We start from the raw sequence: 27,860 nt of genomic DNA, 5'->3' as shown, positions 1-27,860 counted from the left end.
GTTTTAATCTTCTTCTTCCTATTTGATACAATATAAAAAGAGAAATTAGCACTGAATTACTTTGATTCCCTGGTGTCAGATGGCACTGCATGCCCCTACCTGTGCGATATTTATGTGATATTCCTCAATTACATCAATGAAGATTGTCCTGCTGCTAACAGTCCTCGCTTCTGTCTTTCCTCAGAGGAAATAATACAAATTCTGCATAGCAACACAAGAAGTGGAGTTATGTGAACACACTTCTCTCATACGCTTCTCAGAAAATTCCTCAGTGCTCCTGATATCTGGCAGAAGATTGGCAGAAACAAATAGTGTATATCAGAATTTCTGCCCTTCTTCCACAATCATGCTACAGCAGTCAATTGGGACAATCTCAGTTTCTGTTGACTCTATTGCCATCAAGCAGTGCATTTGAAATACTAATTACTGCGTTAAGATGTTTTCAACATACCTTCTTCAGCTGTTTGGCCAATTACCTTTAACTTGAGGTTATCCACTAATAAATTACTTATTTGCTCTACCTAAACCCTTCCTGATTTTAAATTCTTAAAACTCCTCTTAGCTTTCATTGCAGTAAGAAACAGAACCATCACTTCACCCATCTGTTTCCATGTTTGTAATCCCTCATTCCAGGGGTGGCACAATGGCTCAGTGGTTAGCACTGCTGCCTCATAGCACCAGTGACCTGTGTTCAATTCCAACCTTGGGCAGCTGTCTGTGTGGAGTTTGCACGTTCTCCCTGTGTCTGTGTGGGTTTCCTCTGGGTGCTCTGGTTTCTTCCCATAGTCAAAAGATGTGCAGGTCAGGTGAATTGGCCATGCTAAGTTACCCATAGTGTTCAAGAATGTGTAGGCTAGGTGCATTAGTCAGGGGTAAACATAGGGTAGGGTAGAGGAATGGGTCTGGGTGGGTTACTCTTTGGAGGGTCGGTATGGACTTGTTGGGCTGAAGGGCCTGTTTGCATACTGTCGGGATTCTATTCCTGGAAATGTTTCACTTTTTTTCCCAAACCTCTTCCAAACTCTGCAGAAGGATACACACTGCTTCTGTAATGTTTATGTAGATTTCACTTTCTGGCCGTTAAATTCTATGCCTCAATGTACAAAGCCCAGGATTCCATCTTGATCAAATGAATTTTGGCAGTTCAAAAAGGCAGATCCTCACCACCTTCTCCAGATGGGCAAAAATGCTGGCCAGGCCAGTGGAGCTGTCATTCCCTGTATGAATAAAAGGTTTTTTGGAATAAACCGCTTTTAAGGTCTGTTCGTAATGTTTAATTGTTTTTGCAAAATTACACCTAGATCGTTCTGTTTTGTGGCCTTTTTACAATTTTAGGATGAAAAATGTTCGTTACCTAACATTTAGGTTAGTACGGTTAGATCCAGGGGGAGCTAGCCAGTTGGATACAAAATTGACTTGAAGGTATGAGGCAGAGGATGGAAGAGGGTTGCTTTTCAGACTGGACGCCTGTGATCAGTGATGTGCCGTTAGGATCTGTGCGGTGTTCATTGCTTTTCATCGTTTATATAAATGATTTGGATGTAACTATAGGAGGTATGGTTGGTAAGTTTGCAGGTGACACCAAAATAGATGGTGTAGTGGACAGTGAAGACAGTTATCTTGGAGTACAATGGAACCTTGATCAGATGGGCCAATAGGTTGAGGAGTGGCAGATGGAATTTAATTTATATAAATGTGAGGTGTTGCATTTTGCTAAGGCAAAACAGGACATGACTTATACAGGTAATGTTAGGGTCGTTGGCAGTGTTGCCGAACAAAGAAACCTTAGGGTGCAGATGCCTAGTTCCTTGAAAGTGGAATCACAAGTAGACAGAATGATGAAGAAGGCATTTAGCACGCTTGCCTTCAATGGTGAGTGTATTTCGTTTAGGAGTTGGGATGTCATGTGTGGCTGTGCAGGACCATTGATGAGGATACTTTTAGAATACTGCATACAATTCTGGTCACCCTTCTAGAGGAGAGATGTTGTTAGACTTGAGAGAGATGTTGTTACACTTGAGAGAGTGCAGTAAAGACTTATGAGGATGTTGCCAGGACTGAAGGGTTTGAGTTATAGGAAAAGACTGAATAGGCTACCACTTGTTTCCATGGAGCCTCGATGGTTGAGGAGGGACCTTATAGAGATTTATAAAATTATGAGGTGCATTGATAGGGTGAATACCAAGGTCTTTTTCCTAGGATGGGAAGTCTAAAGCTAGAGGGAATAGGTTGAATGAGAGAGGGGAAAGATTTAAAAATGACCTGAGGGGTAACATTTTCACACAGAGTGTAGTGCATGTATGAAATGAGCTGCCAGAGGAATTGGTGGACAGGCATTGGTGAAGGCAGGTGCAATTACAACACTGAAAAGGCATCTGGATGGGTACATGAAAAGGAAGGGTTTAGAGGGATATGAGGCAAGTGCTGGAAATGGGGCTAGGTCAGATTGGGATGTCTGGACAGTGCGGACAAGTTGGACCAAAGAGTCTGTTTCTGTGCTATATGACTCTACCTGCATTAAAAGCAAATTTTCCAATGAACTAAATGTCTATATCATAAAGGTTAGCCTGGTCATATTGTATGTTAAAATTCCAAACTCAGATGTTCCATTTTTCCGATATCCTTGTAGGATTTAAACAAGTATATAGGAAGGATTTTTATTAAATTGGAGAGGGTTCAGAAAAGATTGAGCAGGATGTTGCCAGGACTGGACAGTTTGAGTTATAAGGATTTAGATTAAATTCCCTACCGAATGTAAATAGGCCCTTCAGCCCAACAAGTCCACACCGACCCTCTGAAGAGTAACCCACCCAGATCCATTCCCCTACCATATATTTACCCATGACTCTATGGGCAATTTAGCATGGCCAATTCATCTGGATTGTGGAGGAAGCCAGAGCACCCAGAGGAAACCCACGCAGAGTTGGGGAGAATGTGCAAACTCCACACAGACAGTCAGCTGAGGCAGGAATTGAACCCGGGTCCCTGGCGCTGTGAGGCAGCAGTGCTAGCCACTGTGCCACCCCATAGACTGGGGCTCCTTTCACTGGAATGCAGAGGGTTGACGGGGTACCTTAGAGGTCTCTAAAATCATGAGGGGCATAGATAAGGTGAATGGCAAAGGTCCTTTCTCTCGGGTGGGGAACTTCAAATTTAGGGTCATATTTTTAAGTGAGAGGAGAAAGATTTAAAAGGGACCTGAGGGGCAACTTTTTCACAGAGGGTGGTTCATGTGTGGAATGAACTGCCAGAGGAAATGGTAAATGTGGATATAATTACAACATTTAAAAGTAATTTAGATAGGTGCATGAATAAGAAAGGTTTCAAGGAATATGGACCAAATGCAGGCAAATAAATTAAGTTAGTTTGGGAAACTTGGTCAGCATGGACTGAAGGATCTATTTCCATGCTGTATGATGTATGAGTCTGTAAGTAAGCAATTACTTGCCGGTAGTCCACAAATGGGTTAGTACATTTTACAAGGATAATTAGGTCCCAACAATGCTTCAAAATCTGACTCATCTAACTTACAGAAATTGTAATCACAGCATCTTTCTTTGGAATTACAGAGAATGTTAACTGTAACAGGTAATCATCTTAAATAATTAACTCACCTCTAGCTTGGCATAGGGTATTAATTATTTTTTTCTTTCTTTACAGAACAATCAAGGTGGAGGTATACGACTGGGACAGAGATGGGAGGTAAGAGTTATGCATTTTAATGACACGTGAAATAGGAATGATCCACTGGAACATAGTTACATTAGATCTGATCAGCCAGAAAGCCAGGCCCTGTTACGTTCTGCATCTTAATTGGCTCTTGTGAGTTCTGGAAAGATCAGATGCCGTCTGGTCTGCAGTAATTTATGTGTCAGGCTGGTGGGTATCTTTGCGATTATCATGAATTTTGCTGTGTGCAGCTTCTTAATGGTTGACTCACTGAAGCTCGCTGATTAACTGTTGCACGGTTCAGTGTAATTCACATAATACCATATGTGTCACTGTCTGTACTGACTACTTGTGTTAACAGGGGCTTCAGTTAAATTTCAATGTACAATATCTATTGGCACAGTGGCTTTTTCTTGCTCTCCATATTTCACTCACGTTTTTAAAAAATTCACATTTATGTTATCAGTAATTCTAAATGTCAGAAGCATCATGTGATAAAGTAACTGGTAATGCAGCACTAAATAATGTTTAATGAGAACTGGATAGGAATCTGAGTAGGCACAGGATTGAAGGTTATAGTGGTTAACTGTGATAATTATGTATAATAGAGAACAAAATTAATCTTCTGGTCTGAAATCACATCTGGAATTGAATTCTGCATCATTCTCTCTCTCTGTTCATCCCACCAATATCAGCCAACAAGGCCTACTCTCTGGAATTATCTTCCTAAATTCCTCTCCCTTTCGATTTCCCTTTACTTCGTTATGAGCCAATCTTGAGCTCTGGCTTTCGACCAAGCTTTTGGTCACTTCCTAACACATCTCCTTTGTCTTGATATGCATTTTCTTCATTGAAACACATTGGCATGTTTTATACTTTGACGGCACCATTTTACTGTTAGATTGATGTTCTGAAATGTTATTAGGGTTTTGAGGGAATTTTCTTTTTGATTTTATTCTTTCACTGCTAACCTGATCACCCATGCCATTAAGATAATTAATTTCAGGTCTGGCCTGAGATTCAATGTTTGCCTCTCCATTTCGGTTATGGCTTGGAATATTGCATAAATTGGTCATTTTTGTTTTGCCCCTTTTCTCTGATCTTTCTGATGATTATTTATTTTCTTCTTAATAAGAATCCTTAACTCAGCATTACATGAAGTTGAATAACCTGTTCTAAGGAAGGGTCACTCGACCCAAAACGCTAATTTTGATTCTCTCCACAGGGCGGCACGGTGGTTCAGTGGTTAACACTGTTGCCTCACAGCACCAGGGACCCAGGTTGATTCCAGCCTCAGGCGACTGTCTGTGTGGAGTTTTCACATTCTCCCCATGTCTGCGTAGGTTTCCTCCCACAATCCAAAGATGTGCAGGTCAGGTGAATTGACCATGCTAAATTGCCCATAGTGTTAAGCGCATTAGTCAGAGGGAGGTGGGTCTGGGTGGGTTGCTCTTCGGAGGGACGGTGTGGGCTTGTTGGACTGAAGGGCCTGTTTCCATACTATAGGTAATCTAATCTAATCAAATCAGATACTACCAAACCTGCTGAGCTTTTCCAGTCATTTCTGGTTTTGGTTCTGAATAATCTGTTGGCACTTGCTCTGTCACTCCATTCATAGCTAAATCTGTATTGTGTCTAAATTCACTTGATTCATGAAATTAAAGTTCTGTTAGCATTTTTCTAAAGTTAATTCTGATGCATTCTACATGCTGGGAGGAAATTGACTCCAACCGCTCACTGTTAAAAAACACAGCAAAGTCCATGTTTCAGATTTTACTTTAACATAAAGTAAACTTTTGCTGAGAAGTCTTGCTTTCAGAAATACATTTACATCGCTTCACTTTTAAAAAAGTGGATTGCATCTCCATTGTTCTAACATTGGACTCACAAAGGAAACAATAAGAGTTTTTTTTTCCCATCAATTTAAGAAATGTTCAACATGAAATATTTTGAAGTGACATCAATATGGATAAAGTTGCTTAATTTTTAATGTGTCTCTGGCTATAGTTTCACAATATGGTGTGAACCAAGAATTTATGTAATTGCTCTAACTGTAATAGGAGACTTGCACCATCTCCTAATCCCCCTACTTCACAGGACACAAGATCAATTTAGTTGTTTTACTCAATTCTTGATATGGTCAGTCGTATGCTTGCTCTAAATTAGACTTAAAATAAAAAGATCCATCAACAAAATTTCTTTACTAAGTGCAACATTTTTGATTTATTATAAAACAAAATCAATTAATTGAAAATGCAAAAAGTGAGCAGTTGTCTTTAGGGTGGATGCAATTTGCTCAAGAAATACAATATCAAGAGCTTTTCCTGATGGTATTGAACAGGCAATCAGGCTTCACATTGAATTCTCAACAAGAGTACATCAGAAAGGCAGAGAAATTAACTTTGTAGCAATTTCCCTTCGCAGGCTTTTCTCCAACTGAAAGCCAAATAATCTCCAACTTAAACTAGCTTTCCCTTCTCCTAATCATGAAATCAGTCATGTGTTTTCCCAGAAGTGAGTTCCTGTTGTTTCCAAAAAATGTCCTGTTTAAATAAAAGAAATCCAATATCTAAAGTGACATTTTAGTGACCCCCTTAAAAAAGGAATCCAGTTGTCTCCATGGAACTTGAAATAAATCTGTTTTTTCATAATCCTCCAAAACTCAGGTCTTCAAAAAAATATTAAATGTGAAGCCTTCATAACAATTTCGGCCTTGGAGAAAACAAAATACTGTTCTCAAATGTGTTAATTAAGGCACGCACAAAGTCTGTTTCCCTCGTTACATATAACCTATATACTGAAACCTTACACTTTCATGGAATTCACTGTGATTCAAACAGTTGCATTATTCATAAAACATTGCATTAAAACAATGTAATTGCCAATGTGAACAATCTTTGAGTGATAAAACTGAATAGTAAACTACATTGGACCAGTCTGATATTCTCTTTTTTTCTTGAATTTTACCACAAAAGTTAAAGGCTACAATCAGCACGAGCCAATGTTTCCCTGGGTACATATACTTCAAAACGCAATAGCAATTATAGGGTTTCCTCTTCCCCTGTAGAATATTTCCTGTGATGTCAAATCAGGTTTTTGAGAAAATATCCAACTGGCTTCTCTATTCTTGATTCGTCTTCTTGTAATAGGATTACTCCTACAACAAGATTACTAGCACTCATTGCTATCTTGAAGGTCAAATTGCTTTCAACCTCTCAAACTCATGCTGAGTACTCCTCTGACCATATTACATTGGCTCTCTTTTGTAACAAATTTGTCAGTGGAGCAACCATATTACTAAAGTTTGGTACAAACCTGCGATAGAAACCACACAACCCAATACCTCATAATTCCTCATTTAGTTTTAGAGAGAGGGAAGTTCACCGCAGTTTTTACTTTTATTGTTGTTGGCAGTAATTGGCCTTGCCCTGCTATATGCCTTAGGAAAGAGACCACACTTTTCCAAATTCATTTTTGGTTAGGCTTATTACTAAATTGGTTGATTTCAATTTTGTTGATACAGTTTCTAATTGTTTCAAGTGGCCTTTCTAAGTGCACTGTATCCCAATACATTGTCAAGATAAACCACACAGATAAGTGGTTACCACTTGATGAATTAGTCTCTGAAAAGTGGCAAGGACAGTTTCTACCCCTGATGGCATCACTCAGTAGTGGCAAAGATTGTCTGGTACGGCAAAGGCTGATATTGTCTTCGTTCAGAACGTTAGAGGAACCTGTCAGTACCACTGCAACAATTTCATTATGGTATGAAATATCACACAGCCAACTCTGTCTATTAGTTTTATGATTGAGGAATTGGATAGGAATCTCTCTTTGTTAATACATTGACCTTCGTGTCGTTTGTGCAGAATCCAGTTGAACCATAAACTCAGGCGCTAACATGACTGGAGAACTCCAGCTGTTTTGATTGAGTTCAATTTGGCAGTCTCCCAATATGGATTTCTGTTTTTACATGGGCCAGTTTCTGTGGACCTGAAGCTACTGTTTTGTGGAAGAGGCTCCTCCCACATTCACATCATGTGTTGCAAAAGTTAGACCCCCTGGTTGGTCCCGAAAGGCTTCTTTCAATTTTACAGGTAGCCTTGTGACATGTCCTCATTGTTTTGCGTCTAAATATGAAAGCACAGTGCCTAGCCTCCAGAATAGTTCACTGTTAGCCAGCTGGTTGGGAGAGGGCTCGTTTAGTTCTTCTGCCTCATTGTCATTATCTTTTTCAACCTCCACTGACCTTACTACTTGACATCCCATTGTTTGTTTATCCTCCTCCTAACAATGGTATTGCTTTTGTATATTGACATGACTCAGCCAATTCTTTTTCCCAGCAACCTAGGATGTCAATCAAATAATAACCAATCTTTTTGACTATCCTATATGGACCACTGAGTTATGCTTTCCATGATTCACCCGATAAAGGCAATGATACCAATACTTCCTCCCCTGGTTGAAATATTTGTCTTCTTTGGCATGTTTCCTGCCCGTTTCTTCATTTTGCTTGTGAAATTTCAAGCTGAGCCATTGGCTCCTGTGAACTGCTTTCTGATCATGGATACGGAAGGATTTTATTCTTGTCTGAGATGTGAATGTTGCAGTCAAGGCTGGCATTTGTTACCTGTTCCTAGTTTCCCCTGATTTGATCTTCAGGTCATTTCAAATTCAACCACATTGCTATGGGTCCCATGTAGGACAGACCAGGTGAGGATAGTGGGATTTGCTTCCCTAAAGGGCATTAGTGATCCAGATGGGTATTTACAGCAATCAACAGTGGCAAAACAATGGCATGATCACTATTAGGCTAGCTTTAATTCCAGATTTTATTGAATTCAAATTTTACCAAATTCAAATTTTACCGTCTCCCATGGTGAGATATGAACTCATGTTCTTAGACTATTATCATGGATTCACGATTACCCACCCAGTTAAATTAACAGCAAGTCACTTCGTCCCATAATATGTAGAGTTAATTCCTTTGTTCTAAAATGTTTTCCTTGATTTGATCATAAGATAAAACCAGAGTAGGCCATTTGGCTCATCGAATCTGCTCTGTCATTCAATAAGATCATGATCTGAGAACCCTCAACCCCTCTTTCCTTCCTTATTCCCAACACTATTAATTCTTTCACTGATTAAAAATCTGTCATTCTCAACTTTGAATATGTTAAAGAACCAACCCTCTGTGGTAAAGAATTCTGCACATCTATGACCCTCTGAGAGAGAAATAAAATCCTCCACGTCTCTGTTTTGAATCCTCCACGTCTCTTATTCTGAGATTATACCCTTTGGTCCTAGACTCTCCCACAAGGGGTGGTGAAAGTGAGGACTGCAGATGCTGGAGATTAGAGGCGAGAGTGTGGTTCTGGAAAAGCACAGCAGGTCAGGCAGTAGCGGAGGAGCAAGAGAATCGACATTTAAGGCAAACGTTTCTCCTAGTGAAGGGATTTTGCCCAAAACGTTAATTCTCCTGCCCCTTGGATGCTGCCTGACCTGTTGTCCTCTCCCACAATGGGGACCAACCTTTCTGCATCTACTCTGTCAAGTCTGTTAAGAATTGTAGATGTTTCAATAAAGTGTCTTCTCATTTTTTAAAAAATTCCTACGAGTATAAGCCTAATTCATTCAGCTTCTTCTGATAAAACATGTCCTCTATACCAAGAATCAATCTAATGAGACTGTTATGGACTGTCTCAAATATGGTCTTTTGTTAAGGGGACCAAAACTGTGCCAGGTGTGGTCTGACTAGTGCCTTGTATGGTTTTAGCAAAACCTCTAATTTTACACCCTACTCCCTTAGAAATGAAGGTGACTGCTGGACATGCACATGGATAGCAGTGAGTTGATGGGTGCGTAGGTTAAGTTACTATATTTTACATTAGGATAAAACCCTCGGCACAACATCATGGGCCTAAGGGCCTGTTCTGTGCTGTACTTTTCTATGTTCTATGTTCTGATTTCCCTTTATCTATCCTACTAGTTGCAGTTTAGTTTCAGATGATCTCTTAACTCATGTTCATAAATGAGAAGAGTTGAAACTGCTGGACTGATTTGATGAATCTAAGGTGGCCGGTATCTCTAAGCTTTCTTCACAGCTGAAATACACTTATCCAGGCAACATCCCAGTGAATCCTCTGTGCACCCTTCGTAGTTCAATCACATCTTTCCTAAAGTGTAATAATAGAACTGCACACAGTACTTCAGCTGTAGCTGAATTAACAATCGAAGTAGTTTCATGTCAATCTCCCTGATCATGTATGCCGTACCTCAACTAATATAGGAAAGTATCCCATATGCCTTCTTTGCCACCCTATCCACCTGTCCTGTGGCATTTAGGATCTATGGGCATGCACACTAAGGTCTGTTTTATCCTCTGTTAAACCCATCATTCACTGTGTATCACCTTGCCTAGTCAATCCTCTCAAAATGCATTACCTCATACTTTGCAGAATTAAAATCCATTTGCCACTATCCTGCTGATCTGACCAGTCCACCTATAACATCTTGCCATCTCAGGCTTTCCTCGCCACTATTCACCACCCCAATAATTTTGTTTCATCTGCGAACTTACTGATATTCACTCCTTTTCATGTCTGGATCATTAGGTTGCACTACAAACAGCAAGAGATCCAACACAGAATCTTGTGGAATGACACTGGACACAGGCTTCCAGTCACAAAAAAAAGCCTTCAGCCATTACCTTCTCCGTGCTGCTTCTAAGCCAATTTTGAATCCAGTTTGCCAAATTGCACTGAATCTCATAGACTTTTACTTTCTTGACCAGTTTCCCATGCAATACGTTGCCAAAACCTTGCTAAAGTCCACGTAGACTGCATCAACTGCACTATCCTAATATACATTACTCATCATCACCTCAAACAACTCAATCAAACCTGTCAGACATGATTACCCTTGATAAAAACATGCTGACTATTCTTGATGAATCCTAGCCTCTCCATCTCCCAGAAATCTTTTTCCAAATGTTTATCCACGACAGATGTTAGACTCACAGGGGCCTATACTTCCCTGATTTATTCTTAATACCTCCTTGAATAATGCTACTACATTAGCTGTCCTCTAATCCTCGCAGATCTCTTGTGTGGACGGAGAGAATTAGAAAAATTAATGCAGGGCCCCTTCAATCACCTCCCTTACCTCACACAGAGCCTGGGATAAGTCTCAACTGCCCTAGGAATTTATCAAATTCTAAACCTGCTCGATTGGCCAGAATCAACTCTGTCTCATTGCTAATCTATTCAAATATACTACAGTTGCTCTCCCTGATTTCTATACCTAATCTTCATTGGGGCGGCATGGTGGCGCAGTGGTTAGCACTGCTGCCTCACAGCGCCAGAGACCTGGGTTCAATTCCTGCCTCAGGCGACTCTCTGTGCAGAGTTTGCACATTCTCCCCATGTCAGCGTGGGTTTCCTCCGGGTCCTCTGGTTTCCTCCCACAATCCAAAAATGTGCAGGTTAGGTGAATTGGCCATGCGAAATTGCCCGTAGTGTTAGGTGAAGGGGTAAATGTAGGGGAATGGGTCTGGGTGGGTTACGCTTCGGCGGGTCGGTGTGGACTTGTTGGGCCTAAGGGCCTGTTTCCACACTGTAAGTAATCTAATATCTACAATATCCCTTTATTCAGTCTTAAATGTTCCTTGATATTCAGATTTCTCTAGATTGCTGGTTCCAACACCTTTAATTGAAGATGTTGACCCAGCACTCTTACTGTTTTCTTTTTGAATGAAACTCACTGCTCTGCAGTATCATTTCCGAGAAGTAGCTGCTTCCAGTCCACTTCGACTAGATTCTGTTTTATCAAATTAAAATCAGCCTTATCCCAGTTCAGAACATTAATTTAATGTCTTTCTTTGTTCTTTTCCATAACTATCATAAGTCTTAATGGATTATGGTCATTACCATGAAACTCTCGCATGGATACTTATACCACTTGCCTGGCTTTGTTCCCGGAAATTAGATTCAGCATCACACCCTCTCTTGCAGGACCTTCTATGTGCTGATTTAAAAATCGCTCCAACAAACATTTTAAGAATCTGTGCCCTCTACGTCTTTCACATTTTGTCTATCCCAGTTAGTACTGAAGAGTTGAAATCCCCTACTATTATTTTGTTTTAACACTTCTCTGAAATCCTAACTGTATGAATCAAAGTGTTGTTTGGCAACTGCTCTTCTTAAGACCACAGATAACTAGAGAGCCGTGAACACAGCCCAGTTCCATCGCACAAACCAGCCTTCCATTCATTGACTATCTATTTTTCCCACTGCTTCAGCAAAGCAGCCAACATAAGCAAACATTCCTTCTCACCCTGGTTATACTCTCTTCCAAGCTTTACTGTTGGGCAGAAGTTATGAATAGATTCAAGAACTTTATCTTCCCCACTGTTATCAGACTTCCATACAAACCTGTTAAATGTTAATTCTGATCTGCCTCTGCACCTTCTTTGCAGCTGTAACACGCTATTCTGCACGCTGTTCTGCTACTCTGATGCACTTTGTATGGTACAATCTGCCTATATAACATGCAAAATAATACTTTTCACTGTATCTCAGTATATGTGACAACAACAATCAATCAATTTGCATACAAACTGTCATTCTATTTCTTCCTGTCTGTTGGCAGCTTTATAGAATGCTCCTAGGAATGCAATTGTTCCATTTTGTTCCTAGATTTACTCATTTGGACTCAATACAGGAGCCCCTCACCATCCCACCTGAAGTTTCTATACCCTGGAATCTGTGGGTCATATGCTGAAGCCTTTAATTATGTTATACTCAGGTTGCTCATAATTTCTTGAAAATAGCTTAGTTGTAAAATTGTAGGCTTAATGTGACTGAATCTCCATCAGTAAACCGATCAAGTGAAGAACTGAGTTAACTTCTTCACCATTTCAGCTATTCAGCGTCAATTGTTCTCAAGAGAACAGCCTCTGGGAATTTTAGAAGGCATTGCAAAAAAATTAAACAGTTCCCTCCAGAGCATTGATTTGGACTGAAATCTTTACCCATTGAATGTTTCCTCAGACTCTGAAATGTCCTTCTTTAACTGTTCTAGCTTTCGAAGCTGGTATTCCAATAAATTACTCTTTTTCACTGTCCTGCCTCACTTTTGTTTTCACTTTTTCTTTACCTTTCCAATTCTAGTTCCAGCCTTTTAAATTCTTTTTCTCTTTCATCTTTCTGAAACACTCAGTCCCTACAGTGTGGAAACAAGACATTCGGCCCATCAAGTCCACTCCAAGCCTCTGAGGAGCATCCCATCCAGACTCACGCCTGTAACCCTGCATTTCCCATAGGTAATCCACCTAGCCTGCACATCCCTGGACAATATGGGCAATTTACCATGGCCAATTCACCTAACCTGCACATCTTTGGACTGTAGGAGGAAACCGGAGCACCCAAAGAAAACCCACGCTGACACGAAGAGAATGTGCAAATTCACATAGACTGTGGATGGAATTCACATAGCCTGTGGATGGAATTGACCCGGATTCCTGGCGCTGTGAAGCAGCAGTGCTAACCACTGAGCCACCATACCACCCCTTTCTTTTACTTTTCTCTGTTTTTCTTTTCCCAAATCTAGCTTCAATTTGTCCACCAATTCTATTAGCTTTCTTTTTTTTTCTTTAAATCATTAAGGGATAAATCTTCCATCTCCACAAAACTCTTAGCAACTGCTAAATCTGTGTTGGTTTAATGATGCAGCAGAAGAAACTAAGCATATCATACCTCATCATATTTCAGTTCTTATTACCCCACTTTCAGAAGTACAGTCAGCATTGGTGCCTTGTTGCAAGCCCCTAACTTTATGCTATGATCAGGTGAAAAAAAGTTTTAGTCTCATTATTGCATGAATTCCAACACAAATGAAATTGTTTTACTGAGATCTTAGCATGATCACTCAGACTTTAGCAGAATAATATCCATCAACTGGATTTCTTTAATAAAAACAAACTCAACAAAGATGAAAAACTGGTCAACTCATAATTTGTTACCTGAAATTATAAGTGTTTACTCTTCTGCATAATCTAAAATGTGTACTCACATAAACCCACATACACACATGTATACACATACACACTCTCTCTCTCCAGAAAGAAAATGGAGTTGTTATGGCAAAGATATCCTTTGAGATGAAACACTTTAGGTCAATAACAGAGGAAAAGTAATTAAGGCACAGAATGTTACAATGATTGGCGATCAAGTGTTCTGGCACACATAAAGGCATTCAGCAGGCATATTTGTGCCTGGGGTCTTTGCAAAGGCACCTTGCTCAGAAATACAGTATTGAGAGATGTTCCAGATGCTCTTCAGAAGAACAGCTGAGAGATGAGCAAGGCAGGCCTTTCCTCAATTAAAAACTAAACAATCTCTAAGCAAAAATCTTCCACTCCCAGTCATAGATTTAGTGATCTGTTTCCCCAGATGGGAATTCAATGAATTAGCTGAAACCATGTGATTTCCAAGAACTGCATTATTTTTTTAAAAATCCAACACTTAAAAGCGACCTGTCAGTGACCCCTTTAAGATCAATCCAGGTATCTCTAAAGGACATGAAATAAACCAATTTTCCCACAATCCTTCAAAACTCAAGTCCTCAAAAATATTAAGCAGGAAGTCTTCAAAATGTAATGAATGTGACCAGAATCTCTAAAAGCATTGAGATATCTGAATTTTCAAGCAGCTATTTTTGACTAAAAGTAGGCATGGCAGAATATTATTGGCCCTGTCTATTAATTCTTGTCTCCCAATTAACATCATTGCATTAAATTCTTGTCCAAGTTATTTTTAAGCATTTACTAATCTATTTAAAATAACGGAGTATAACAGAAACAAATTAATCCATGTGCCGGCTATAATTCACACAGGAACATAATCTCTAATCAGTGATTAAAAAAAACAGAAATTTCTCATTTGAAATAAACGTTTCATTCAGTGTATGGTTGTTGCAATCAGAAATAAGAGCCATTCTGTCCAACTCTACGATGGTCCCAATAGTAATAGGGTAATTTGAATAATTTAACTTCTTGTTGATTAGTTTGATTCTTAACTTGACTTTAATTGATGGCTTAATTCTTCATTTTAGTTGAGAAATGTCAATGTAACTATCATATTCAGTTTGGAAGTGAGGACTTAGGAATGGGGAAGTTTATTTTTAAGATTGGCTACATGTTAAACATGGCACATCTTGTCAAAGCAGAAAATATTTTTAGAAGAAGTAATTTATGCATAATAATTATCAATGTATCTAAATAATCCATTGCAACCATAATCATGAATCATTGAATTTAATTGGAACTATAGATATAGATATTATAGATTTAAAATATAAAACATGTTGCCTAGCTAAAAAGCACATTCTCCCCGTATCTGCGTGGGTTTCCTCCGGGTGCTCTGGTTTCCTCCCACAGTCCAAAGATGTGAAGATTAGGTGAATTGGCCATGCTAAATTGCCCGTAGTGTTAGGGGAATAGGTCTGGGTGGGTTGCTCTTCAGAGGGTCGTTGTGGACTTATTGGGCCGAAGGGCCTGTTTCCACACTGTAGGGGACCAGCATTCTGGCAGGTAGGTTTGCTACTGCAACACAGCTGCGTTTAAACTAAATAGCGGGGAAGAGGGGACAAGTTTGGAAGTTTAAGAAGGAAATTGAAGGGAAAGTTAAAACAAGGGAAGTCAAGAAAGACAACTGTATCAATGAAGCAGAAAACTCAAAAAGGGACCATGCCTTAAGGTTGAGTGAAATAGGGGTTGATAGGAAAGCTGAGGGCAGTAACAAATTAAAAATACTATATATGAATGCACGAAGTATTAGAAATAAGATGGCTGAGCTTGAGGCTTTTTTGGAAATTGGCAGATACGATATTGTGGGGATAACTGAGACGTAGATTCAAGTGGACAGGGCCTGGGAAATGAATATTCAAGGCTACACGTGCTATCGTAAGGACAGACTGACGGGCAGAGGGGGTGGGGTGGCCCTGTTGGTAAAGGATGATATTCAGTCCCTTGCGCGGGGGGACCTAGATTCAGGGGATGTAGAGTCAGTATAGATAGAGCTGAGAAATTCTAAGGGTAGAAAGACCCTCTTGGGAGTTAACTATAGGTCCCCAAACAGTAGTATGGATGTAGGGTGTAAGTTGAATCAGGAGCTGAAATTGGCCTGTCGCAAAGATGTTACTACAGTTGTTATGGGGGATTTCAACATGCAGGTAGACTAGGAGAATCAGGATGATATTGGACCTCAAGAAAGAGACTTTGTGGAGTGCCTCCGAGATGGATTCTTAGAACAACTGGTGCTGAAGCCTACCAGGGAGAAGGCAATTCTGGATCTGGTATTGTGCAATGAACCAGAATTGATCAGGGACCTCGAAGTGAAGAAGCCATTAGGAGGTAGTGACCATAGTACAATAAGCTTCAATCTGCAATTTGAAAGGGAGAGGGTACAATCGGTAGTGACAATATTTCAGTTGAATAAAGGGAACTATGGAGCTATGAGGGAGGAGCTGGCCAAAGTTCAATGGTGCAATACCTTAGCAGGGATGACAGTGGAGGAACAACGGCAGATATTTCTGGGTATAATGCAGAAGATGCAGGATCAGTTCATTCCAAAAAGGAAGAAAGATCCTATGAGGAGGCAGGGGTGGCCGTAGCTGATGGGGGAAGTTAAGAAACATATAAAGTCAAAAGAGAAAAAGTATAACATAGCAAAGATGAGTGGGAAAACGGAGGACTGGGAAGCTTTTAAAGAACAACAGAGGATTACTAAGAAGGAAATACGCAGAGAAAAAATGAGGTACGAAGGTAAACTGGCCAAAAATATAATGAAGGATAGTAAAAGCTTTTTTAGCTTTGTGAAAGGGAAAAAAATGGTTAAGACTAAAATTGGGCCCATGAAGACAGAAACAGGGGAATATATTATGGGGAACAAAGAAATGGCAGAAGAGTTGAATTGGTACTTCAGATTTATGTTCATTGGGGAAGACACAAGCAATCTCCCAGAGGTAACAGTGGCTGAAGGACCTGAACTGAAGGGAATTTATATTTGCCAGGAATTGGTGTTGGAGAGACTGTTAGGTCTGAAAGTTGAAAAGTCCCCGGGGCCTGATGGTCTACATCCCAGGGTACTGAAGGAGGTGGCTGGAGAAATCGTGGATACGTTGGTGATTATTTTCCAGAGTTCGATAGATTCAGGATCAGTTCCTGCGGATTGGAGGGTGGCTAATGTTGTAGCACTTTTTAAGAAAAGAGCAAGAGAGAAAGCAGAAAGTTATAGCCCAGTTAGTCTGACCTCAGTGGTGGGAAAGATGCTGGAGTCAGTTATAAAGGATGAAATTACGACACATCTGGATAGCAGTAACAGGATAGGTCAGAGTCAGCATGGATTTATGAAGGGAAAATCATGCTTGACTAATCTTCTGGAATTTTTTGAGGATGTAACTCTGAAGATGGACAAGGGTGATCCAGTGGATGTCGTGTACCTGGACTTTCAGAAAGCCTTTGATAAAGTCCCACATAGGAGGTTAGTGAGCAAAATTAGGGCGCATGGTATTGGGGGCAAAGTACTGACTTGGATTGAAAATTGGTTGGCTGACAGGAAACAAACAGTAGTGATAAATGGCTCCCTTTCGGAATGGCAGGCGGTGACCAGTGGGGTGCCGCAGGGATCAGTGCTGGGACCGCAGCTTTTTACAATATATATTAATGATATAGAAGATGGTATTAATAGTAACATTAACAAATTTGCTGATGATACAAAGCTGGGTGGCAGGGTGAAATGTGAGGAGGATGTTAGGAGACTACAGGGTGACCTGGACAGGTTATGTGAGTGGACAGATGCATGGCAGATGCAGTTTAATGTGGATAAATGTATGGTTATCCACTTTGGTGGCAAGAACAGGAAGGCAGATTACTATCTAAATGGAATCAATTTAGATAAAGGGGCAGTACAAAGAGATCTTGGTGTTCTTGTACACCAGTCAATGAAGGTAAGCGTGCAGGTCCAGCAGGTAGTGAAGAAGGCTAATAGCATGCTGGCCTTCATAACAAGAGGGATTGAGTATAGAAGCAAAGAGGTTCTTCTGCAGCTGTACAGGGCCCTGGTGAGACTGCACCTGGAATATTGTGTACAGTTCTGGTCTCAAATTTGAGGAAAGACATTCTGGCTATTGAGGGAGTGCAGCGTAGGTTCATGAGGTCAATTCCTGGAATGGCGGGACTATCTTATGTTGAAAGATTGGAGTGACTGGGCTTGTATACCCTTGAGTTTAGAAGACTGTGAGGGGATCTGATTGAGACGTATAAGATTATTAAAGATTATTGGACACTCTAGAGGCAGGAAACATGTTTCCGCTGATGGGTGAGTCCTGAACCAGAGGACACAGCTTAAAAATAAGGGGTAGGCCATTTAGGACAGAGATGAGGAGAAACTTCTTCACCCAGAGAGTGGTGGCTGTGTGGAATGCTCTGCCCCAAAAGGCAGTGAAGGCCCAGTCTCTGGATTCGTTTAAGAAAGAGTTGGATAAAGCTCTCAAGGATAGTGGAACCAAGGGTTATGGAGATAAGGCAGGAACAGGATACTGATTGAGGATGATCAGCCATGATCATAATGAATGGTGGTGCAGGCTCAAAGGGCAGAATGGCCTACTCCTGCACCTATTGTCTATTGTCTATTGAATCTAATCAAACTGTAACAAGTAGCAGGTCCAGGTAAGGAAGGATGACTTCACTTTCTCTTCTTTCTCTTTTCTTGGTGTCTTCTATGTTGATGACTTCTCGACCTCTTCAAGAATACTAGTCTGAAATTAGTCAGTATCCTCTCAGTGAAGGCTCCTCTCCATTGTCTTTCACAATGGCTTCCTTCAAAAACTTATCATTACATCCACTCTTTTCAGGCATAGTCCTATCAAACTTACAAATTCAATTGTTCCATAAAAGTTGTTTTTGATTTAAAATATCTGACTTTAAGTCATGATAAGTCACGTCTGAGACACAAAGTAAAAGCATTTTCTTCAGTTACTTTTCACCTTCCATTGTCTACTTTAAAGCGTTTGTACCTAAAGTATATTCAGGTCTCCCATTCTGTTTGTCTTGATCAATTTCATAAACTCCCTCAAATGCCATCTTCAGTCATCAAAGCTACTCGCAAAGATTTCATTGTCAACATTTGCCTGTTATTAATTATTAACCTTCGGAGGCATTCATAAGGCCCACTAATGAGCTGTTCACAATGGCTATCCAGTGTGACTGGTCTAATTCCTGACCAGACTATTGAATCAAATGATGGTACATGAAAGGAACATCTATTCTACCACCACAGACGAATTAACTTCCACAATCTAGCAATCATCTTAATGAAACTAGTTTACTGGACGTCCTCAAGCAGCTTAAAGTGTGTAATTTGTTAAAAGTATCTATGTATTGGAGAGTGTTTATCTTACTGCTTACACAAACAGCTAATGAGTAGAATCCACCAGTTTAATGGAAGTACAATGATCATAATTATCATAATATTAATAATTCAGTACATGCTCCAGTCTCAGGAAATGAGAAATTGATTGCACACTGAAAACACAAGCTGTAATCTTCAGTTGACCAATTTGCCCTCGATTCCTTAACATTTTCTGACCCTAACGACTGGGGTCATTATCTGATAATATTCATCTCGCTTGTTGCTAGAGAAACAAGCAGTCCTCAGAAGGGAAAACTTATAGTTTTACCCTATACTTGTACTATTTCAAACTAGTTATTTAATAAATGCTCGTTCTAAATGTATTCTAATTGCTAACAGTCATTAATCAGGCTTGCATGATTGGCCCACTCAAACCAGATTGAAAAGCTGATTGCTACAGTAGAACATTCAAAATATATAGTACATGAACTGTGCACATTGGTAAATATGTTTCAAGTGGGGGTTGGCTGATTCTTTTAATAAACCATGGTTTCTCAGTATCATTTTACACTAGCCTCCCGCTTTATTAGCTGTACGATTAATTGAGGTTCACAAAATCAAAGAAATGATATGGTGCAGAGGAGGCCATATGACCCATTATTTCTGCTCCTGACCTCCAAATGACCATAATAACTCAATGCCTTTTTTCCAATATCCTTACAGATTGTTTCTATTTAATTAATCATCTAATGCCCTTTTGAATGTGTCAATTGAACCTGCCTCCACCAGTTGCACGAGATATATCCTTTATTTTCTTCCCTGGAATGAGCTGGTGAAGAGTTGATATGAGTGCTCAACACGTTAATATGAAATTCAGTTATTTAACTTTTGAACATTAGTTTTAACTCATTTATTATTTAATATCAGGGTATGTGTGAAAGCTGCTAAACTCTGGCCCTTGGATACTTATTCTGGACAGAGACTGCTTGTCACCTCAGCAGTGCCTCATTGGCATTAGGCTTGTTAGGTCTTCCATGAAAGACCCAGTACAGGTCTCTGATTGGCTCTTCAGCTTGCCCATAAGTGCCTGGACACCTCAACAAGATTCTGCTTCATAATTTCTGTTTTTCTCTCGACAAATCCTGCCAGAACTGTAGTATTTCCCGCATTTTTCAGATTTTCAACATGCATAGTCTTTCACTTCAGACCATTCCAGAGTCTGGTGCAGAACTTTTTCTGTTCCTGCTTCTCTTCTCCCTTTATTGCAGTACTTCTCTGCCTGCCTTACCTTTACTGGTTGTTTTGCCTTTTTAGACAAAAAGCTAATTTCATCGCTAAGTTTGAGTCAAAGTTGTTTACTGAACTCTCATCCAGCTGAGGAATGGAGTCCATCAGTTGAAGTGGTCATTTGAAGTTCGGGAGCAAAATTGAGGCCATACGGCCTCCTCTGTACCATAACATTTCTTTGATTTTATGAACCTCAGTTGAGGCAGTGATTGCTGCTGGCAGACAATCTAAGGTCATGAAAAATCAAGCTGTAAGGTAAGGGATTTATTAGGTAGGAGTGGGTTTCTGACATTATTTTTAGATTAGATTAGATTAGATTACTTACAGTATGGAAACAGGCCCTCCGGCCCAACAAGTCCACACCGCCCCGCCGAAGCGCAACCCACCCATATCCCTACATTTACCCCTTTATCCTAACACTACGGGCAATTTAGCATGGCCAATTCACCTGACCCGCACATTTTTGGATTGTGGGAGGAAACCAGAGCACCTGGAGGAAACCCACGCAGACACGGGGAGAACGTGCAAACTCCACACAGTCAGTCGCCTGAGTCGGGAATTGAACACGGGTCTCTGGCGTTGTGAGGCAGCAGTGCTAACCACTGTGCCACCGTGCCGCCCACATTATGGGTTGTGTGGAGTGAGTGGGGAAGGTCAGTCAGAACCAGCGACAGGCGTGTAGTCCTCAGTGGACAAGTGCCCCTGCCTCATGAGCAAAGTGCAGAATATTTAACGCAAGGTGAATGTTGTCTTTTTAAATTTGACTTGATCAACATATGGTGACTGTTCAGTATAACCTGACTCTAGGTTCAAATATATCACTTCTGTGATTGACATACAGAGATGCATACGCTGATAGAAATGTATTTTTTTCTGACACTTTTGTCTAACAAATCATTAAAAATCTCAGGGAATATGCTGAATAATTAAAGTGTATGTCGCATGACAAATATGATCATTTGTCGGAGGAGTTGTTGACAGTGAGGAAGGATGTGGCAGGTTACAGCAGGAAATAGAGAAGCTGCAGAGCTGGGCAGAAAGGTGGCAAATGGAATTCAATGTAGCTAAGTGTGAGGTGATTCACTTTGGGAAGAATAACAAAAAGATGGGGTACTGGGCTAATGGTCGGATACTTGGTAGTGTGGATGAGCAGAGGGATCTTGGTGTCCATGTACACAGATCTCTGAAAGTTGCCACCCAGGTAAATAGTGCGGTGAGGAAGGCCTATGGCGTACTGGCTTTTATTGGTAGAGGAATTGAGTTCCGGAGTCCTGAGGTCATGATGCAGTTGTATAAGACTCTGGTGCAGCCGCATCTGGAATATTGTGTGCAGTTTTGGTCGCCATACTATAGGAAGGATGTGGAGGCACTGGAACGGGTGCAGAGGAGGTTTACCAGGATGTTGCCTGGTATGGAAGGAAGATCGTATGAGGAAAGACTGAGACACTTGGGGCTGTTTTCATTAGAGAAAAGAAGGTTTAGGGGTGACTTGATTGAGGTGTACAAGATGATTAGGGGGTTAGATAGGGTTGACAGTGTGAACCTTTTCCCGCGTATGGAGTCGGGTATTACAAGGGGGCATAACTTTAAATTAAGGGGGGGTAGATATAGGACTGAAGTTAGGGGTAGGTTCTTCACTCAGCGAGTCGTAAGTTCATGGAATGCCCTGCCAGTAGCAGTGGTGGACTCTCCCTCTTTATGGGCATTTAAGCGGGCATTGGATAGGTATATGGAGGATAGTGGGTTAGTATAGGTTAGGTGGGCTTGGATCGGCGCAACATCGAGGGCCAAAGGGCCTGTACTGCGCTGTATTCTTCTATGTTCTATGTTCTTATATTTGTCATTAATCTCTTTGGATCAATTTATTTTTGCAAAGAAAAAGGGTTCAGCAATATACCACTATTTGCAGCAATAATTATTTTTTTTGTTTTTGTTATTGTTATTTATCTACGATCTAGTTTTACCCTCTATAGAATGTTGCAACATCACTTCATATTTAGTATTTCCAGATGACCTAAGTTTTGAAAAATTGTATAAATAGTGTTTTATTTAAAGCTTTGTGGGAATACACAGACCATAACTTTAAAATAAGTTGTTGAAAAGTTCACAGTGAAATATTGGAGATTTCTTGAACAAAGCTTCCTAAAAATCACATAACTAGTGATAACGGCTTGTTTTGTTGTCAATCCCTGCTGGAGTTGTTTAGATAGGCACTGGTTACAAACATTTCTTATTCTGTCTCATCTTTCGTTGGGGGACAAGAAGCCTCCAAGGAAGGACTGCCCAACTGATCTCTCCATTTCTGAAATGAAAATTATCTTGTCAAATTCAGGGTGAAATCTAATTGTGCTTCTGAAAGAGTGAAGGAACTTCTCAAAATTGTATTTCTTGGTTAAAAATCACACAACACCAGATTATAGTCCAACAGGTTGGACTATAACCTGTTGGACTATAACCTGGTGTTGTGTGATTTTTTAACTTTGTACACCTCCGTCCAACACCGGCATCTCCAAATCATGACTTGTATTTCTTGGATTGCATTTCTTAAGAAAGCTATGTCTGCAAGTCCTATTAGTGGCTTTACCACTCGTGCCAGAACACTGGAGGAATGTATTTTGGAACACTCCACTTTTGTCGTCAAGAGTAACTAATTGGCCAAAGCGTTTTTATTCAGAAATTCATTTTCTACACAGAAATGCATCTTTTCCCACTTTTCTTGGAAGTGAGTGTGTGGGTAGGGGATGGGTGGAGTTTATTTATTCATGAATGAAGTTTATTTATTGGGTGGGATAGATGTTTATGCCTATATATTGCCAACTGTGTATATTAACCAAATATTGGACCTAAATTTAATACATTTTGTTTTCATAAACAACAAATGCATTTGAGAACAATCCTTGTTGATTTTTTTTAAAATTTAGAACCTGATATAGATAGGTCACTGACCATCTCAGTACCTGGAAGAGCAATTTTTATGTTGTTTTGTGACCTGTGGAGTACTCCTCCAGCCTTGGTCATAGCAGTAATTAGTCTGTAAACTATCAACCAAAACAACAATCACTCAAATTCAAATATTATTCCTTGAAATTTATTACAGGAAAATAAATCAGAGGTGTGTAGAAAACTGTATTTTAAGTAGTTCTGTAACACAGTAGATAGAAACATATTTACACTTTACGTACAACGGTACTATTCATCTCCCATTGATAACAAACAAGATTCTTGATTTACTCAAGTGACTATGGTAAATTGAAGAATGCCTTCATTTCAGGTACTATTGGTTGATGAATGGACTCGGTGTCCCAGAAGGAATGATCCCTGCAAATGGCAGACAGGGGAAGTGAGGGGAAGATGTGTTTAGTAGTGTGTTCTGCTGGAGTTGTCTGAAGTGGCGGAGAATGCCCCTTTGTATCAGAGGTGGTGGGATGAAAAATGCAGACAAGGGGGACCCGATCACGCTGTTGTGAGTGATGGGAAGGGTCAAAGTCGGATGCAGTTGAGGGCCCTGTCAATCCCAGTGGGTGGGAAACCACGGGTGACACTTTTCTTCAGAACACTTCTGGTCTGTGCGATAGTATGACCCCAACCTTCCCATAGCCGGTCATTTTAAAACAGCTTCCTGCTCGCATGCCCACAAGTCTGTCCTCAGCATGTTGCAGTGTTCCAGCACAAACTGGAGGACCAACATTTCATATTCGGACTAAGCACTTTACAACCTTCTGGACTTAATTTTGATTTCAACACCCTTCAAATTGTGAACTAACTCCCATTCCTTCCCTTTTTTTTGGTTTTACTTGTTACATTCTTTGTCACCATGTCTTCTCTCTTCTCCTCACACCCAGACTGTCTGTTGTTTCAAGTCTGGCAGTTAGGCACACCATTGTTCTGCCGTCCTCACATTCCGATCACTTAATCTGAACTATCAATATTCTTTCTCCCCCAGCACTCCAAACCAACCCCATAACTTTGGCATAAGTGCCAACCCCTCCACTTCAGCTCTGATGACGAGTCATCTAGACTTGAAATATTAGCTTGTTGTCTCTCCATGGCTGCTGCCTGACACGCTGTGATCCAGCATTTGTTGTTTTCAGCCCTAACATCTGATCCACATCTTGATAATGCCAATCATTCTAATTGTGTAACCTGTCCTATACTCCAAATGTTGCTTAGTGTAAGACTGATGAAATCCGGTACTCTGAGTTAACCATAATAAGTAACTGTTTCACACTGTGGGAGTGTTCCTATTACTGCTGGCAATGAGTGCACAAGAAGCTTTTTTTTCTCTCAGTCTCTATTTATGATTGCAACTGTTTCAGCAACTGAACACAGCCTAAGAAGCTCAAACCAACTACATTGGTTTGACAAGTGCTTTCTCAAGTGTTGTTCACCAACATATTAATGAATATAAAATGAGACTATTATCTGGGAAATGAGCTCCGGCAGTCACATATAAATAAACAATTTGGTTTTGCACTATACTGGATTATTGTGATTTGGGAAACATTGCAATTTATGATAGTGTTCAAACTATATTGTTAAAGTTGTAATTCTCACCTTTTCAATTTAATGGCAAAGTGTCAAAGCTAACATTGCCTTGCTGACAAGAAGAGATCAACTTTAATATTAGTGCTCCCATTCTCCTTGAACCTTTTTCATGATAGCTGTTCATTTCCTGCATTTGTCTGTATTGAAAAAGTATCAGTTTATAAGCTTTGGTGTTGTGCTCTCCACAAAGCACTGAATAAGAGTTACAATGAAAAATGTTGCAGGGTAATGATCCTTTCTAAAAGCAGTGTAACTGGTCAGAATATTACGCTTTCCAGATATCTTCAGTTGTTTTCAGCTATTTTGCCTCCCAATTGCAACAACTTAAAAACAGCTTAATTATTGGTCTTCTCTCCAGTTTGAAAAATGTCAACAATTACTTATATGGTTCCTTTTACATGAAGATGTCCCAGTGGAACATTTCATGATCTTCTCTTCCCATAACAGTGTTCTGCATTGTCAGTGATATCATGATTATGTTTTCCTAATGCTTTAAAATTGAAAAACACAATTAGCAAATTAAGATTTATTGATTTGATAGCCATGAACACTCAATATTTCAGCATACCCTGCACAATTCCTAGGTGAGCATTTTTACAATGGGCTAAGAGTCTCATTACTATGGACTTCTTCCATTTGCCTTGGTTAGTAAATTCTTGAGAGCCAGTGAAAACTGAGAAGAAGCAGTTCTATGACATATATGATTAAATCCTGAAGTTTCTGCACATGTTTTATGTTAGAAAGTTGTCCAAGATTCAATCTGAATGCCAAAACATACTATCTAGGTTGACACTTCAGTGCACTACTGTGAGAGTACTACATTGTCAGGAACATTGGATTTAATGTTATTGGTTTATTGATGATGGGATGAAAAGAGAGAGGGTTGAGAATCTGCTAAGGAAAAGCATGAAGAAGGGAGCCTGATGCACTCCCATTGCTAAGTCAAACCAGCAGCAGCAGTCTGCAGTGCTGCCAAGTGAGTCAATGAAGTGGCTAATTAAGGACAACTTCTCAACTATGTGGACATTTAGCCTGCATCAGGAGCACCCAATACTGTGTAGACAAGCTGCTAGGTAAACTTTGACAATCCCCAAACGATTTCTAGGTGCTATACGCAGCACCCTACATGATGGCTGCCTAGTGATCCACAGCAATGCCCACTGGCAGAAATGTCCACCCACCAACAGTCATGCCACACCATTGTACTACAACCTGCCTCTAATCACTGGGACCTTCCTGTGTGATTCCAGTTTCCCTTCACCAAACCTACTTGTTTTTGAACACCTCCGTTATTGAGGGATCTTCTCCTGAGAACTGTAGCCTCAGCAATTGTCACCACTAGTGGTGGTGCTGATGAGCTGTTTGGGTGACAAAGCTTGCCAATGGACCATTATCCTCAATTGGAAGACAGACTTTTAATTGGCTGATGTCAGAAAGGTGCCACGTTAAGATCTTGCTAACTGCTGGAGCAGGATCAGGTCCCACTTTTGGACCTGGCAGGGAGGATTTCAAGGTCTCCCAGGAAATCCAGCTTGTTATCGTTCAGATCAGATATTAAGTGGATGCTGTTTCTCCTCTAAATATAGATGTATGTAATCAGACTGAAGAGATGGGGGGTTCTCGGGTCTATAGCCAACCAGCAACCTTGCCACCTAGAACACCAAGAGCAATAAATTTATGGAAACACCCTATATCAGTTAATCACTTAGTCACACACCATCTTGACTTGGAACTATTCTGCTGTTCCTTCACTTATCTGGCTCAAAATCCTGGAACTTCCTTCCTACTGGCATTGTGGTGTATATACTCCCCAGGGATAGTAGTTATTCCAGAAAGCAGCAAGAAAACATCTTCTCAAGGGCAAGTAGGAATTGGCAATAAATACTGGCTTAGCCAGTGATGCCATCTGCTGTGAACTACTTTTAAAAAATGATTAGGTCGGTTATAGAGATGTACAACAAAGAAACAGACCCTTCAGTCCATGCCGACCAGATATTCTAAATTTATCTAGTCCCATTTGCGAGCATTTGGCCCATATCACTCTAAGCCCTTCCTATACATATACTCGTCCCAGATCATTCATTTAGTTACTTTATATTTTCCTGCTTTACACAGATTGGCGCTCTCTGCCATCACTGATAGATTATTTCATAAACTGCTTGAATCTCCGGTATCTTCAGAAGGGTTACACCTGAAATGTTGACTCCTCCACCTCCTGATGCTGCCTGCCTTGCTGTGTTCTTCCAGCCTTCTGCCTGTCTATTTTGGATTCCAGTATCTGCAGGTTTTTTTGTTTCTAACCAAGTATGGGTAACAAGGCAGCTGATTCTCTTCCTCTGCCCATTGTCAGTGCCCGATCTGTTCAATGTTTCAGCATGATCTGTTTTCATTTCAGATTTCCAGCACCTGCCAAATTTTGCTATTATCTAAGTACAAGTTGATTTGTTCATTTATGGCCTTGGGCTTTCCCTGTTAATGTTGAGGACTGTTCAAACTAACAGTGGGTAAAGCGCAATGCTATCCAGATGTGATGACCCTTAGCATATGGCAGAAAAATATGGAGCCCACCCTTTGTCATTATATTGAAAATAATTGTTTAGGTTTGATGTTAACTGCACAAAATGAAGAGTTCCCAAACTAGTGCTGTATATTACAGATGGCAGGAGTGTTTTCTTCACTTGTGTAGGGGATATGGATGTCGTTGGATAGTCCAACATTTATCACCATTCCTAATTGCCCAGAAGGCAGTCAACAGTCAACCACACTGTTTTGGGTATAGACCCACATGTAGACCAGACCTGGTAAGATTTCCTTCCCAAAAGGACATGAGTGAAACATGGATTTTTATGGCAATCAACATGGTCAGCATTAGATTAGACCTTTATTCCAGATTTTTATTAAATTCGAATGTCACTATATACCGTGATGTTCTTCAAACCAGTGCGCATA

At 40.3% G+C, this 27,860-nt stretch overlaps 1 protein-coding gene across 3 annotated transcripts in view; it reads left to right on the top strand.

The window, feature by feature from the left end:
* LOC122563195 (copine-8-like) overlaps positions 1–27,860 on the top strand; it is a 664,955-nt gene that overhangs the window by 430,900 nt on the left and 206,195 nt on the right. For all 3 annotated transcript variants that reach the window (XM_043716737.2, XM_087973593.1, XM_087973594.1), the window contains exon 11: positions 3,661–3,702. In XM_043716737.2, coding sequence (XP_043572672.1) covers positions 3,661–3,702 — 42 coding nt within the window. The remainder of the gene's footprint in view (positions 1–3,660; positions 3,703–27,860) is intronic.

This window comes from Chiloscyllium plagiosum, unplaced genomic scaffold (assembly GCF_037043375.1).
Source record: "Chiloscyllium plagiosum isolate Xiang-an unplaced genomic scaffold, Cpla_swu_hap1 HiC_scaffold_26, whole genome shotgun sequence".
Taxonomy (NCBI): Eukaryota; Metazoa; Chordata; class Chondrichthyes; order Orectolobiformes; family Hemiscylliidae; genus Chiloscyllium; species Chiloscyllium plagiosum.
This window is presented reverse-complemented; position numbering and strand designations above follow the sequence as displayed.